This window comes from Desmodus rotundus, chromosome 7, assembly GCF_022682495.2.
Source record: "Desmodus rotundus isolate HL8 chromosome 7, HLdesRot8A.1, whole genome shotgun sequence".
Classification (NCBI taxonomy): domain Eukaryota; kingdom Metazoa; phylum Chordata; class Mammalia; order Chiroptera; family Phyllostomidae; genus Desmodus; species Desmodus rotundus.
In genome coordinates, this window is record NC_071393.1 from 112,523,760 (window position 1) to 112,538,788 (window position 15,029).

Genomic DNA, 15,029 nt, shown 5'->3' on the forward strand with positions numbered 1-15,029 from the left:
GGAAAGTCAGACCGGTGGAGCAGGGGGCCAGTGAGATGACAGTGCTTGAGATTTGCAGTAACTTCTTGGGGAGAAGTGTATTTCCTCTGGCCAGCCCTGGGGGGCCAAGTGAAAAGGGTAGGTGGCCACCTTCTAGAGAATGAGCCATCCCAGAATTTCATTAGCTGTGTTGGTAGGTAATGAGCTGCTTGCCGCTGATGATGTTCACAGGAGGCTGGGATGGCCTGTATCATTTATAGAGGGGTTTCTGGCACCTGAAGGGTGAGGGAGTTGGTTATCTTAGGGGTCCCTTCATTCTCTAAATGTCGATAGTACAAGTCCCAAGGGGGCCAAGCATGGGCCTGAGGCAGCCTGGGCCTCGTATGAGGGTGGGGAGCCAGTGAAGTCCACTTCCTTTGGAATGTCCATGTAGCACTGGGCCTTGCCTGCTCTGAGTCATTACATCCCCCAGAGGGCAGATGAGGGTGGTGGTTCGAAGTATGGGCCCCGGAGCCACACGGTGGCCATGCGACCTCTCTGAACATCAATATTGTCACGTGAACAATGGGGATAATAGCCGAACCCATCTAACTAGGGGTGTTGTGGGGGTTAATGAGATGTTAAATATAAAATACTTGGCACAGAATACGTGCTTAGGGGATATCTGTGTTTGTTAGTGTCATAGTCATGTCATAATTAATTATGGGCCCGTCCTGCACGTGACCTGCCTGAGGCCCAAAGCTGCAGAGTGGCTTGCCCAGTGAAGCCCATGGAGGGAGGCCACTGCCCTTTGCCTGGTTGCTCTTCCCTGTCCTCTCTCAGGCGAGGCACAGGGCTGGGGCGGCCCTCATGCCTCATGCCTGACTCTCGAGATGACTCTTGCTCACTGCTCACCCTTCCCAGACACCCCTTACTGGGCTCAGAAATAGGTCCTCCAGTCGTGTCCCCATGGCATCCCAGACAGTCCCAGGGTCTGGCACGGCCCCTGGCCCAGGCTGGGCACTTCATACGTGTTTGTGGAATGACTGTGTGAATGAACTATCTTTTTTACTTTAAATATTTTTTTGTCTTTCAATTATAGCTGACGGATATTGTATTGGTTTCAGGTGTACAGCCCAGTGATTAGACATTACATAACTTACTAAGTGATCGTCCCAATAAATCCTGTGCCCATCTGACAGCACACATACTTATTAGAGGATTATTAACTACATTCCCTATGCTGTACTTTCCATCCCCATGACTCTCTGTAACTGCCCATCTGTACTTAATCCCTTCACCATTTTCACCCTTGCCCCTGACACCCTCCCCTGCCGAACTGGGCAGCCATCCAAATGTTCTCTGTATCTATGAGTCTGTTTCTATTCTGCTTGCTCGTTTATTTTGTTTTTTAGATTCCATGTATAAGCGAAATCATCTGGCACTTGTGTGCCTCTGCCTGACTTACTCCACTCAGCACAGCACCCTCTAGGTCCACCCATGTTGTTGCAGATGGCAAGATTTCATTCTCTTTTTGTGGCTGAGGCATATTCCATTCTACACGTGCAGCACTTCTTTGTCCGTTCATCTATGCAGGGACACCTAGGTTGCCTCCGTATCTTGGCTACTGTAAAGAATACTACAGCGAATATACGGATGTCTTTTGGATTTAGTGTTCTGGGTTTCTTTGGATAAATACCCAGAAATGGAATTGCTAGGTCTTCCTTTGTCTCTTTGTTTTAAAGTCTATTTTTGCCTGGTATAAGTATTGCTACCCCAGCTTTTTGTTTGTTTGTTTCCATTTTCATGAAGTATCTTTTTCTGTCCCTTTACTTTTAGCCTGTGTGTGTCTTTCACTCTGAAGTGAGTCTCTTCTACAAGAGTCTCTTCTACCAGGGGAGGTGAGGGTCTTGTTTTGTTGTCCACTCGGCCTCCATACGTCTTTTCATTGGGACATTTAATCCATTTACATTTGAAGTACTTGTTGATAGATGTGTTTTTATTGCCATTTTTATTGTTCATATTTTTTATCTTTTTTTTCTTCTTAAATAAGACCTTTAACAATGTATGGCATGTGCCCCATTGGGAATTGAACCAGTGACCATTCAGTTCTCAGGCTGGCACTTACTCCACTGAGCCACATCAGTCAGGGCTGAACAAACATTTTTGATTCTTGCAATTTTATATTACATCTTGACTTTAATCCAGTGGGAAAATTCACCCTCATTTTTCTTCTTCCAAAATTTTATCAGGTATTCTTGCCCGTTTGTTCTCTCGGCTGGACTTCAGAATCATTTTTTCAATTAACAACAATTAAAAAATCCAAACCCAAACAAAGAGAACCCCCAAACCAAACCTGTTGAGCATTTGTGTTACGACTGCATGGGGCTGAGGACCGGCGTGGCGACAGCGGCGTTCGGGCCCCTGTGTCTCTGGGTTCTCATTCTAGGTCCCACGTTAGTATTTTGGCCAGTTTTCCTACAGTTCTGTACATTTTGAGAAGTGAGACTTCTGGTGCGTTATCAGTGACTTAAAGACAGGTAACTCAGGAAGCCAGGGGATGAGATGGAGTGACAGACAGAGCCACTGGCAGGGAGACAGACAGCCTTATCCATCAGAGAGGCTGAATCTGGGGCAGCAGTCCGCCGGAGGAAAATTTAGACACTCTATCTAGGTCTTTAGCCAGGAAATGAGGGCAGTGGACACCCACCGCACACAGGCCTCGCTGAAAGCTGTAGCACTCTGAAGGAGGGGTGCCTGTCAGCTGTGAACTCCCTGTCTTGGGGGGGGGTGGTACAAAATGTGAGTGAGACTCACTGGGGCCCCGCTGGTTGCCGTGGTGAAGGCTGCTCTGGGCTGGCAGGAGGGAGGGGGCCGTGCCCAGGCTTTAGGTCCTGTGCCAGCTGCTCCAGATCAGGAATAGAACTCATTGAGTCATCCGTCCAGGTTTTTCCTTCCTCAACTTACTCATCCGTATAAGGGGTCTGCCTGTCTCCTGCACTTTAGCGCTCTCCATTCCAGGTCATGGAGATTGTCTGGTGTGCCTTGTGCCACTTAGAAGGGCATTTGGGACAATGGCCCAGTGACGAGATGGAGATTCTCTGGTCTCCAGAGGCTGCTGGGCCTAAAGGCAGACTCAGGGTCTGGGATCAGGAGCCCCCGGTTGGAGTCTCAACTCTCCCGCTGCCTGTGTGGCCACGGACAAGCTGGCCTCCCTGACCTTCAGGTTCTCCATCTGTGCTGCTCCGAGAAGAGTAATGGCTGTGCCCGCCTCGCTCGCGGTTGCTGTGAGGCTCAATGAAATAGGAAGCAGGGGAGCGCTCGGTGGACTGGCGAGGCCCATGCAGACGTGTGCTGTGTGATGGTGCAGCCCTGACGTGCCCCGTGGGCAGAAAGGGCCGGGACTCTGGGGCACAGGTAGAGAGTGCGGGGGCAGCCATCCTGGGCTCATCTTCCTGGGGCCAGAAGACCATGCCCTCTTTCATCCCAGGTCTCTCTGTTGTCCCTGGCTCCCCGTGGCCTCATTTCTCTCATTCCCTGGAGAAGGGCAGCCTGCCATTATTTTCTTTTCTGGCCAAACTGTGAGGGCACAGCCTTGCACAGGGGCAGCCACATGGGAAATCAGAAATGCCCAGGGCCAGTCAGGCAGGGTTCTTGCCACCCAGGGTGCTCCAGTTGGAACACAGTCTCTTGGAGTCGGAAAGTACCTCGCACTTCAAAGTGAGGCTCTTTGCTGACCTTCCTGGTGGATGTCGATCCTGATTCTGTGATGGTACAACTCACTCCCTCCGGAGTGAGCCTTTGCATTATTGCTTCAGCGTTTGAAAGTTCTTCCTTTCACTGAGCTGGAATTTGCCGTCTAGTGTCTCCTTTCCAACCTTATACTCCTGCAACTTAAGTCAAGCCCAATGGTCAGGAGAACAACACTGTGTGGGAAGAAAGGCTTTAGCTGAAGCAGGTCTCGGTTGCCTCAGTCTGTGGCAGGGTCGCTACAAACACTCACACCATCTTGGGCTGCAGGAACTGGAGGTTCTGGCTGCTCCACGTTTATAGGTTGAAGGTTTCACTCTAATCAGCATTCTCTGCTGTACTTGGACATCAGGTTCATTTAAGAGCCATACAGGGGAAGTGAAAGCTGCAAAAGAAGCAAGCGACCAGGAAGGAGATTGTCTCCCTTTTTCCTTTTTAATACGTTACCTTTTACTAATGGTAGAAATCGTGATCTTTGTAGAAAACTTGGAAAACAAACTTATCCTTAATCACCCAGTTGACAGCCATTGTCAACTTCTGTGTTTAATTTCAGTGTTTTTAAAAATGCATTATTCTGCCCTGGCTGGTGTGGCTCAGTGGATTGAGTGCCAGCCTGCACACTGAAAGGTCACAGGTTCAATTCCCAGTCAAGGCACATGCCTGGGTTGCGGGCCAGGGCCCCAGTTGGGGGTGTGCGAGAGGCGACTGATCAATCATTGTATCTCTCATACATCGATGTTTCTCTCCTTCTCTTTCTCCATCCCTTCCCCTCTCTCTAAAAATAAATAACTAAAACCTTTTACAAAATGCATTAACCTTATGCATATATTTTAAGCTTAGTAGGATCATATTAGACATTCAGTTTTACGGCCTGCTCTTTCATTTTACCTTTATTAACATTGTACCTCCAGCGATTTTTCGTGTCATTCAACACTCTTTGAAAACATCAGTTTAGTGACTATGTACTGATCTGTTAGTATATGATGTTTCATTTAACTAATGTATTTTTGGACATCTGAGCTGTTTTCACTGTTAAAAATGATACCACAGCGACCATCCTTGTACGTCAGGCCTGGTCTACTTTCCTAAGTATTTCTGTAGGTTACAGTCTTGTGAGTGAATTACTGACTCAAAGGGTAAGAAGCTTCAAGACTGCTGATGCCTGTTGTCAACTTGCTTTTCAGAAAATTTGTACCTAATTTACACTCATACCAGAAGTGTATGCACATTTCCATGATGTTTTAATCATTTACTTTCTTCCATTTTCAATTACAAAAAGATACCCCAGTGTCGTGGTAAGTACAGGGAAATATTTGTAGTCAGAGTTCTGGAGAAAGGGGCTCTTCAGGGAGGAGACACCAAGGGTGTGGGGTGACGTCCTCCAGCTGGGTCCTAGGTGATCTGTCCTGAAGCAGCAGAAGCCAGGAACCTACGAGAACCAGCTGCCCGTGTGATTTTTCAAGTCTAAGCTCGGGGATGCTTGTAGCCTACAACTTCCCAGCCCCCTGAACAGCCCTGCCAAGCAGGCAAAGACCATCAGAGAGAGGAAATAAGTCAGTTTTTGAATCGTAGGCGGCAGAGAAGTTATCATCACTAGCAACACCAAGTGTCAGCTATGGAGAATGTATTAAAATCGAGGTTTTCAAACTTTTTGAAACTCAACTTTTCTATCATTAAAAGGGGGAGGGTAGACAAGAATAAAATTTTAATTAAGTTTCTATTCTGTCTATACATGGCTACGTCTACTGCAGTAATGCATAACTCCAACATGTTAGTGGCTTTGCACGGTGAACGTCCCTTTCTCACTCGGCGACCTGGGTCAGCTGGGGGCTCAGCTCCATATCCCCTCTCAGGGATTCAGGCCAGTGAAGCCTCCCTCACTTGCAGCACCTGCCATGGCAGGAGAAAGGGAGCATAGAGTGTCACACCCTGCCTCTTAGAGTCATCTGCCTGGAAGTGGCACACTTCTGCTCACATTTCATTGGCCTTAGCCTGTCCCATGGGCCTGCCCAGCTTCGGCAGCTGCACTGGGGCCCTGCATTGTGCCCGGAGGGGCATCAGAGTGCCAGTGAGGGGCTCTCGTGGTGACCTCTAGTGAGCTGTGCCAAGACTGTTGATCATGATCTGAAGGGAAAGGAAGAGCAACTTTAAAACCTTGAACCTTGAGAGCACAGCCCCTGGGTAAAAAGTGAGAGTATAATCTGCAACGAGAAGATGAGAAAGAAAGTGGGTCTAGAAGTAATATCCTTCCGCAGTGTGAAATGCGGAGGAGCAAAGCAATCATCACAAAAATGCTTCACTTGCAGTGCATCCCCCAACACCGCCTGCCATCGAAACCCAGGAGAGCGGGACCCCTGGAGGCGCATGCTGATGGGAAACCTGCCGGTATTCCTGGCGGGCTGGTCTGGCCGCCTGGGCCAGGCTGCTCTGGGCTTGCTGGCTGTCCCGTTCCCTTGAGGCTGAGTATAGGGGAAACTGCAGCTTCTCGCTCTCATTGCTTTGCAGATGCCTTAAGGAAAAAAAGAATTCTTATGCTCTGACTTTTGGGTTGAAAATGGCTCTTTTTTTTTTTTTTTTTTTTTTTTTTTTTGCCACTTCTTGTAAATGTCACTCCAGGGATCTTTAATGGAAATACACTTACCACTTTACCTTCCAGGGTTTGAGGGTCAGCCAACATGCCTTAGTGTGTTGTGAGTGGCATCTAGAATAATATATTGCGGGAAGTGATGTTGGGATTGTTCCTAAGCCCTGCCTTCAGCTCGCTAAGTGTGTTTTAAGTGAGCTCAGGTCACCACAGATTTCGGTTTGGTTGACACTGTGTGTCATTGAGGGGGCCAGGTCTCTGCAGGACTCAATTTCAAGTTTGGTCCAGTGTAGGCCCCAGACCATGCTGAATCCCAGCGGGCCCCCTGGGTTACAGCGGAGGTTCCCTTTGCGGCCCGTGGCTCTTCTTTCTCTCTGTTCTCTTCAGGAGCTCGAGCGCCTTAACCAGGTGCTGGAGGCCGAGAAGCAGCAGTTTGAGGAGGTGGTGCAGGAGCTGAGAGTGGAGCAGGAGCAGATCAAGAGGTGGCAGTGGTCCCTGGAGAGGAGCGGGAGGAGGGTGCAGCTGGGCGAGGGCACCTACAAACCACATTCCTGGTCAGCCCTGGAGAGGCCCCCGCCCGGGGGATCGTCACTACTGGGTGACTTGGTTTGGTCTGTCTTCCCAATGCTCCAGGCCTTGGGGTGTGCCCAGAAAAAGCTGTAGACCCCACACAGATGGGCTACTGCTGCCCACTGAGGCATGAGGCATGGGCAGGTGCAGACAGGCATCTCCTAAGCAACAGGCCCTCCTCCCTCTGTCCAACCCTCCTCACCCAGGGCAGACAGGACCAAGCTGGTCTGGAGGTGCCACCAGCCAAGATCCCCAACACCCCCTGTCTTTCTTGCACAATCCCTTCCTGTTCTGGCTAGTGATGTCCCTAAGGAACTTTAGTCCTGTGTGTGGCTTGCAAACCAGTTGCACATTATAATTAAACAATTAGAATCTCCTAAAGGTAGAGCCCAGAAATCTATATTTTTAAAAAGCTCCCCAAGTCATGCTGATGCAGCTTATCCAGGAATTTGGAGGCTGCTGCTCTGGGTGCTGTTGGTAGTAGTGTGGTTATCGATCGTCAGCATCGTTATCACCGTCAACATCACTATTGATCATCAGTGATAGCCCAGAAAGATTTTTCTGCAACAGCCTTATAAAGGAAGTCATTAGGTATATAACTGGGGGAGGGAGAAGCTCAGAAATCTTACTAAGTAAATAGCCCAAACACCCGCTCACGTCCAGGATTATGCCAAACCCCAAATAGAAGACTAGTCCTCTTCCTGAGGATTTGGCTGGGAAAACCAGACTCACACCCAGGAAACCTCAACACAATAACCTGTGACCAAGTGCTGGGAGGTGTGGGGCAAACTCCCCGTGCTATAGGAATTAAAATATATGCACAATCCTTACGGGCTTGAACAGAGATTGGACTGAGCTGGGCCTTGGAGATGGATTTGGAAAATTGAGCCAGAGAAGGGAAAGGCATTCCAAGCAGGAGGAGGGGAAACCAGGTGTAGAAGTCTAAGGTGGCCCAGGCTTGTTAAGAAAGCAGCAAGGAAAAAAAAAAACAAACAGCAAGGAGTTTGTCATCCCAGAGAAAGGTCTCAGCTGTGTCCCATGTCTGAGTGAGTGTGGGTTCTAGCAGGGACTGTCCAGGGAAGGTGGGGTGAGACCAGGACCCCTGGAGTCCCCTAGCACTTCTCTGCCTGTGGGGTGGCCCTGGGTTTCTCCCCACTGACAAATGCATGAGTGCTTGGAGCAAGTGACTTCAACCCCACTTAGCTGGGATCTCCTTTCATCCCTGGGCCCATGCCCAACCATGCAGAGGGGCTGGCCTTCCAAGGACCCCACTGAACCTTACTGGGAGATGAAACAAGCTATCCCGGTACAAAGGGGACTGGGAGGGGTGGGCACTGCCATACCCATACCCTCTGTCCCCGCAGGGAGCTAGAACTGACTGCAAGATGCCTCAAGGGAGTGGAGCAAGAGAAGAAGGAGCTGAGGCATCTCACAGAGTCCTTGCAGCAGACGCTGGAGGTGAGGGGCCATCGGTGGGCTGGTTGGTTGGGCTACGTGATACTGTTTTTTTTCCAACAGTATTTCTCCAGTTACTGAGCCATCTGCAAAGCTAAACAGGGCACAAAGGGGTGCTGATCTAAGGGTCTCCTCTCTGTGGACCATTGGGAACTCCAGCCGGCTGATGAGTTCCATAACAGGACCCAGAAGGGTAAATTCAAGTTTGCCCTTGCTATGACCGCGGCCTCAAGAAATCCTCCTTCTTCAGTGCTTATATTTTTACACCAGATGGAGGATTGATTAGGATGGGTAGCAGGGCCTCTCACCACTTCCTTCCTGTGGTTCATTCTCTTAGCTACTCCAGGGCGAAATTGAGCACGAAGGGAAATCAGCTCGGGTCACCTCTATCTGATACCACAGAAACTGTGAAGGGGCAATGTGGCATGTGTCAAGGACAAAGTGCCAACTCTGCAGCATGGCACGCAAGGGCAAACTCTGGCGCCAGCCTCTCCTCCCCTGTTGCCCTCTGCTGCCCTTCCACACCCTGAACAAAGACACCCCACCCCCTACTCCAAACCACTGAGCTCACATGCCCTGAGGAAGCCAAGCTCTCGTCTTCCACACCTTTGCTTATACTGTCCCTTCTACTCAGAATGTCTTTCACCTCTTTTCTGCCTGGAGAACTCTTTCATCCTTCTAAGGCTTAGCTTGGACATTACTGTGGTCAGTCTTCCCTGACTTCATGCAGCAGGAATTTGCTGTAAACTCGGCTCCCACGGCACTTTGTACATCTGTTATGGCACTTAACGCACCACCAGGTTGTGTTTTCCAAACTGTGAACTTCACTAGGCTGAGTCTTAAGGTCTTTCCAAGTCCAGCACTTAAAGTGAGCTTGGCACGTCCTGGAGGGTGTAGTGTTTACTGCATTCATGAACTGCCTGGCAGAGGGCAGGGGATTCTATTCTCCCTTGACTGACTGAGGCTTTGTTTGTGGTGCCTTTACTTGTTTATCTTTTTCCAGTTCACATCGTGGGAGGGGTTCCCATGGATATTTCAGCACCAGAATTCCTGGGTAGTGCAAGGTCCCAGTCTGATGAATGGGGACAACGCAAACCATCTCCAGTCTGGTCCTGTTGGGTGTTTATCACATGGCCCCAACACACTTGCCCCTGGAGGGACAAGAACCCCAGAAGGTCATGGTGCCCTTGTGTCTTGGGCCCTGGCTGTAGTAGGTGCCACCTGTCTGGGAAGCCTCCCTGGGCTCCACTCTGACTCCCTTGATGGAGGGGTGACCTTGCCTTGTTGTGAGGAAGGAGATCTTGGTTGGTCTTTTACCTCAAGGGAAGCATGAAGACATTGCAGGTGGGCCTCACAGAGGACTGAGAGTGGAGGGCCTCACTCCCTGGAGTTGGAAGGCAGCTGAGGTCAGCCACGGTGCAGAACCTAAGTTAGGCTCTTTCTCTCCCTTCTCTCTCTTCTCTCCCTCCGTCCATGCCAGGAGCTCTCCATAGAGAAGAAGAAAACCCTGGAAATGCTGGAGGAGAATGAGAACCAACGGCAGACACTGGCCAGTCAGAGCGAGCAGCCCCCTCCCGATGGGGGTCTCCATAGCAACCTAAGGCAGATCGAGGAGAAGATGCAGCAGCTCTTGGAGGAGAAGCTCCTGGCAGAGAAACGGTGAGGAGCCTGGGACCCTCAAGTTCATGATTGACTTCGGCGATCAGTAATTTTCCTTGAACTGGACGCCTGGACTTTTGGGTTCTAGTTGCCATTGCCCAGATAGGACACTCACTTCCTTTTGCCTAGGACTCAGTTTTCCCACCAGGCAAACAGGAAGAGAACCTTCACTACCCAGAACCGACTGCATCATTGTCTCTTGCAATGGTGCGAGCCGTCCTGACAGTCACTAGGTCTGTACGACTATGCTTTGTGGCCTGCTGGGAAGGCCTTCTTAGCTCCTTTTTAGAGAGGGGGAAACTGAGCCATGGAGGGGTTACAGGACTTTCCTAAGGTCACAGAACCAACAAGGCCTTGACCCAGGACTCAGGTCTTCTGACTCTAAGACTGTTCTCCTCTCCTCACCTGGGCGACAGGACCCCGAACATTCAAGGACTCCTGAAGCCTGGGTCTCAGGGCTTCTCCAGACAGGTCTGTCTATGAGGGGCAGCCCTGCCACTGGAAACCCTGGGTGAGCTCTGACCGAGGGCTTCTCCCCCCTGGGCAGGATGAAGGAGAACGAGGAGCGCTCGCGGGCCCTGGAGGAGGAGCGTGAGTTCTATTCCAGCCAGTCCCAGGCGCTGCAGAACTCGCTGCAGGAGCTGACGGCACAGAAGCAGCAGGCCGAACAGGAGCTCAAGGTGCCTCCTCTCACCTGGAGACTTCCCTCACAGCCCTGCACGTTACCTGGCAGCTACCTGAATGCTCCCTGCTGACCTGAGCAGCCAGGTGCAGGCCACCTTGAGGGGAAGCAGCTGGCCTGCCACTTCTGTGGGGCATCATTGCCTCATGTACAGCCCAGTCCGAGCCATCTGGTCAAGGGTCTAAGACACAAGGCTGGAGGTGGTAGCTTCCATTCACGTGCAAAGGCGAGAAAGCCCACTTGAACTGGGGGTGATCAGGGAAGGCTTCCAGGGCAGGTGGCAACTGCTGCCCAGGACCTCACATCTCTCTCCTTTAGGCTGAGGTGAAGGTCCGTATGGACCTGGAGAGGCGTCTGCGGGAGGCCGAAGCTGCCCTGAGGAGCCTGGAACAAGGGCTCAACTCCAAGGTGCGGAACAAGGAGAAGGAGGAGAGGATGCGAGCTGACGTGAGCCATCTGAAAAGTAAGCCCGGCCCCTCAGCCCCAGAGCTCAGCCCAAGCCAAGTCCAGCCCCATGGAACCTGGAACAGAGCCTAGAGCTCCACACAGAGCCTGGTGTGCATTAGATGTTCTATGTACTGATGGCATTTCTCCAGAATCCTGCCTGCAGGCATCTCCTCGGTGCAGCTTCCTTTTGGCTGTAGGACCTCCAGTAGGGGCTGGAGGGAAAAGCCTGCAGTTCTGTTTCTCCCAGAAGGTGGCGCTGGTTTCCCAAGATATGGGGTGTATTAGTTTCTCTCCTGTGCCACACCTGGACCAGGGAGGGGCGGGGCGGAAAGGGGCTGGAGGGGAGGATGCAATGGAACTTCCACGCAGGGTTCTTCGAGGAGTGCATCCGGAACGCGGAGCTGGAGGCCAAGATGCCGGTCATCATGAAGAACTCTGTGTACATCCACAAGGCAGCCACTCGCCGCATCAAGAGCTGCCGTTTCCACCGGCGCAGGTCCAGCACCACCTGGAATGACAGTGAGTGTGGGCGTCTGTGTGCCCTGGTGGGATGGCGATAGTCAGGCCACCAGTGACAAGGCCGGAAAAGGGCAGAGTGCAGTCCGCAGAGTGAGAAGGGCCGGCCCAGCTCTGAGGCCAGACCGTGTGGCCTTGAACCTGCTCCGCCAGCCTTGGGTTTTCCCCAGGATTAGGGGAGCCCAGGGATGGGAAGAGGCTGGTTTTAACCAGCACCACGTAGGGCAGTGAATGAGGAAGGTGGGCTGGGGTTGGGAACAGGACAAAGCCGTGGTGGAGGAAGGGCTGTTCATGAGCCCGTGGGGCCATCATCTCCCCAGTGAAGCCATCCCAGTCCTTCATGACCTCCCAGCTGGAAGCCAACAACATAGAGGAGCTGAAAGAGGTGGCTAAGCGGCTGAGCCGAGACCAGCGCTTCCGGGAATCCATCTACCACATCATGGTGACTCAGCCCGGACCACCCTCGGGGCTCCCCAAGGGTGGGAAGTGATGGGCTTTCCTCCCCACCTTCCAGGTCTTTCCTGGGGAAGGGGCAGCAGGGGGAGGTGACTCTGCCTGGCTTCTCTCAGCTCTCCTCTGGGCCAGGGCTGCACCTGGGGGGCAGCCTCACCCTCAAAGGACAGGGATACTATCTCCCTCACCACCCCCACCCCAGGCTCTACCCTTGGGTCTGTACCAGGCCCTGGAGGGCCCAACTGGGTGCTGCCTGGTTGTCATGATGAGGCCAGGAAGAGGCCTGGTTGCATGTAGAGACTTTTTTGGTTGGGGAGTGTGGTGGGCAGGGCCCACAGCTCTCTGTCATGCCTGCTCTACCTCTCTGTGACGCTGCCATCCAGCCCTTCCTGGTGTGTGCAGGCCTCCCCTCCTCATTTTGGCACTTGCCTCCCCTGAGGGGCTTCCTAACGCTCTCTGCTTCAGCGACCTATAGATATCCCTTAGTCGAGGGCCCTCACTTTGGCCACATCTGGGTTCGTGGCACACCACACCGCCACAGTATCACCTTTCCTGAGTTTGGACCCTGGCTGTGGAATCACCTGCCTGCTCCCCGCTGCAGGCGAGCTCATCCACCTATAGCCTCAGCAACCTATGAGGGTGATGTAATGCCCCTCACCCCCCCATCCCACCTGCATGTGTGCCTAGGGCCCTGGCCCCTGGCTGGGAGCTGGGGTGGCAGCGACGCTGAGAGCTCCCGAGAGGATTCCGCTAGTCAGGCAACAGATGAAGGTGGCCCTGACTCCTGCAGTATCTTTTCCTGGTTGGACTGGGAGGCTGCTCCCTCTGGCTACGGTGGCCCCGTTGGTCCATGGTGTCCCAGATGACTCCCTCCCAGCTGCCCCTGCTTTGGTGGCCTTGTTCCCTCCTCTCCCTGCAGAGGCTTTACCCAGTGAAGCAGTGTGACCGTGAACCCTGGAAGATGGGGACCTGGGCCTGCGAAATGGCCAGTAGCTGTTGGTTGGCCCCATGTCAACAGGGGTGAAGCTGAAACACCTGTCTGCAGCTTTTGTGGAAAACTGCCACCCTCCATGAGGCTGAGGGCTTGGGGTGTGTCCCTCACCCAGCCCCTGTCCCTCTAGGCCCACACTCCAAAGGCTCCCGAGTCTGTTGGTCTCTCCAGAAAGGGGCTCTATCTGGGATCAGGGTGCTCTGGGACACTGGTGCCATTAAAGGTGCTGCTTCTCTGCTGCTTGGAAAACGGAGTGAGGAGCTCAGTCTGAGAGACGGACAGATGGGACAGGGTTCCAGCAGGGACAGGGTTAGTCCCTGCAGAGGCGCAGGTCCCTGGGGACTTGTGTGGGACTATTCTGTGGGAGGAGAAGTGTCCCCTGCCCTGCACTCAGAGCTGCTTGGTGAAACTAGTCTCCACGGTCCCTCCTCTGTGGTGGGTGGACTTTGATGGCTTCCGCCAAGCTCTTTAGGTGGGGACAGAGGTGGGGGTGCTTCAGAATCAATGCCTCTAAATTGGAGTCTAAATTTAAAAGCTTCAGTCATGTAGTAACCTGCATAAACCTGGAAATAACTTATGCAATGTGTATGTAGGATGGACTTTGAAATGTGGGAGAAGATTTATAAAACCAAGATTACAGTTTAATTTTTTGCGTCTTTGTTTTTAAAGCATTAATTAGATTAATACTGGTTTGCGTTTGGAGAAGGATCTTTTGGACATTTTCAAATGCATTTTTTTCCTGGGCCAACTATTAACCAGAAAGGCAAGTGTTTTTCCATGCACATTCGCCAACCCCTAGTGTCTTTCCTCCCGTTTCACCCTGTACTTACCATGCCTCAGGCAAATCTGGGTTATCTTCAACACACCGGTCAATTCATAAGTATTTATTTGTTAAAAACTCACTCTGTACCTAGTACTGTAAACAGAAAGAGAGCAATATCCCTATATGAGAATATGTCAAGGTGGAAATTGCTTACAGGAAATATATTGATCTGATTTATTTTTTAAACAAAACCTATTCCTTGGCCAATTAATTGTTTCCTGCAATAGTGCTTGTGGTTGGTCATTGCTGAGGAGATGTTGCCCCCTGCAGGCCAAATGTGGATTACGGCATTGCTTGCTTGTACTCCAACATCCAGGCAAGTTTCTCTACCCCTGAGGAAGTACTCCCTGCTGGTGCGGCTCTTGGGAGTGGCTTTTTCATAATTAACTGAAAAATCTGTGTTCCCGCCCTGCGGTCCTGGATGTTCGCATGTAACAAGGGCTGTCGGCTGGGTGTTCTTCTGATTTGAGCATGAACCAAAGGGACCTTGCCAGTGAGGATAGCTTCAGGGAGGCAAAGTTTCAAACCTCATTTTAAGGCCTTCTAGTTTCGGTATCCTCACCAAAACCTGACAGCCCTGATGAGGAGAGGTGTGTGCTTTGGTTTCATAGTCATGTAAGGGAGAGAAAGACATAATAACTGGCTTCTCCTATTTGGTTTATTTCCTGGTCAGACAGGTGATCTATCATCCAGGACTGTCCGGGTTTGTGCGGTTCATTTGCTGTCATAAGTGTCCCAGTTTGGATGATAGTTCTGTGGTCACCCGCTTTTCCCTGATGATACGTTAATGGACAAAGCCTGAGATCTGCAAAACCCTGGGTTCTGCCCCGGAAGGGTCCACTGTCTGTGCTTGTTTCTGGAGGATGTAGTTCTCCCCCACCACCCATCCCATCCCAGCCAGTGCCACACAACCTGGGCAGCCTGCAGCTGCTCAGGCACCATCCACGTGAAATTTGGAAGATGACGGTGGAACATGGACTCGCTCACGTCTCGGTGTGTCGGATTTGGTTTAAAGAAGGTGGTTATTTAAACCCACCAGATGAGAGAGCTGTTCTGGAGCCCTCAGGTGAAGGTTACCTGCCCCCCGGGGAACCTTGTGCTTCTGTCATGAGCCAGGATGAAGCTGCTCACCCCTGTGCCA

General features: G+C 51.7%; 1 protein-coding gene across 5 annotated transcripts in view; it reads left to right on the plus strand.

Moving 5' to 3' along the window:
• The window catches only part of PLEKHD1 (pleckstrin homology and coiled-coil domain containing D1), a 25,624-nt gene extending 11,914 nt beyond the window's left edge, over positions 1-13,710 (plus strand). For 3 of the 5 annotated variants that reach the window (XM_053928673.2, XM_045201795.2, XM_045201796.2), the window contains exons 7-14: positions 6,680-6,774; positions 8,227-8,320; positions 9,798-9,976; positions 10,524-10,656; positions 10,977-11,121; positions 11,475-11,624; positions 11,942-12,063; positions 12,994-13,710. In XM_053928673.2, the coding sequence (XP_053784648.1) occupies positions 6,680-6,774; positions 8,227-8,320; positions 9,798-9,976; positions 10,524-10,656; positions 10,977-11,121; positions 11,475-11,624; positions 11,942-12,063; positions 12,994-13,098 (1,023 nt within the window). In that variant the 3' untranslated portion in view covers positions 13,099-13,710. Of the gene's footprint in view, positions 1-6,679; positions 6,775-8,226; positions 8,321-9,797; positions 9,977-10,523; positions 10,657-10,976; positions 11,122-11,474; positions 11,625-11,941 lie in introns of all 5 variants that reach the window. The other 2 variants (XM_024568211.3, XM_024568212.3) reach the window with 1 other exon arrangement.
• Positions 13,711-15,029: the final 1,319 nt, after the last annotated feature.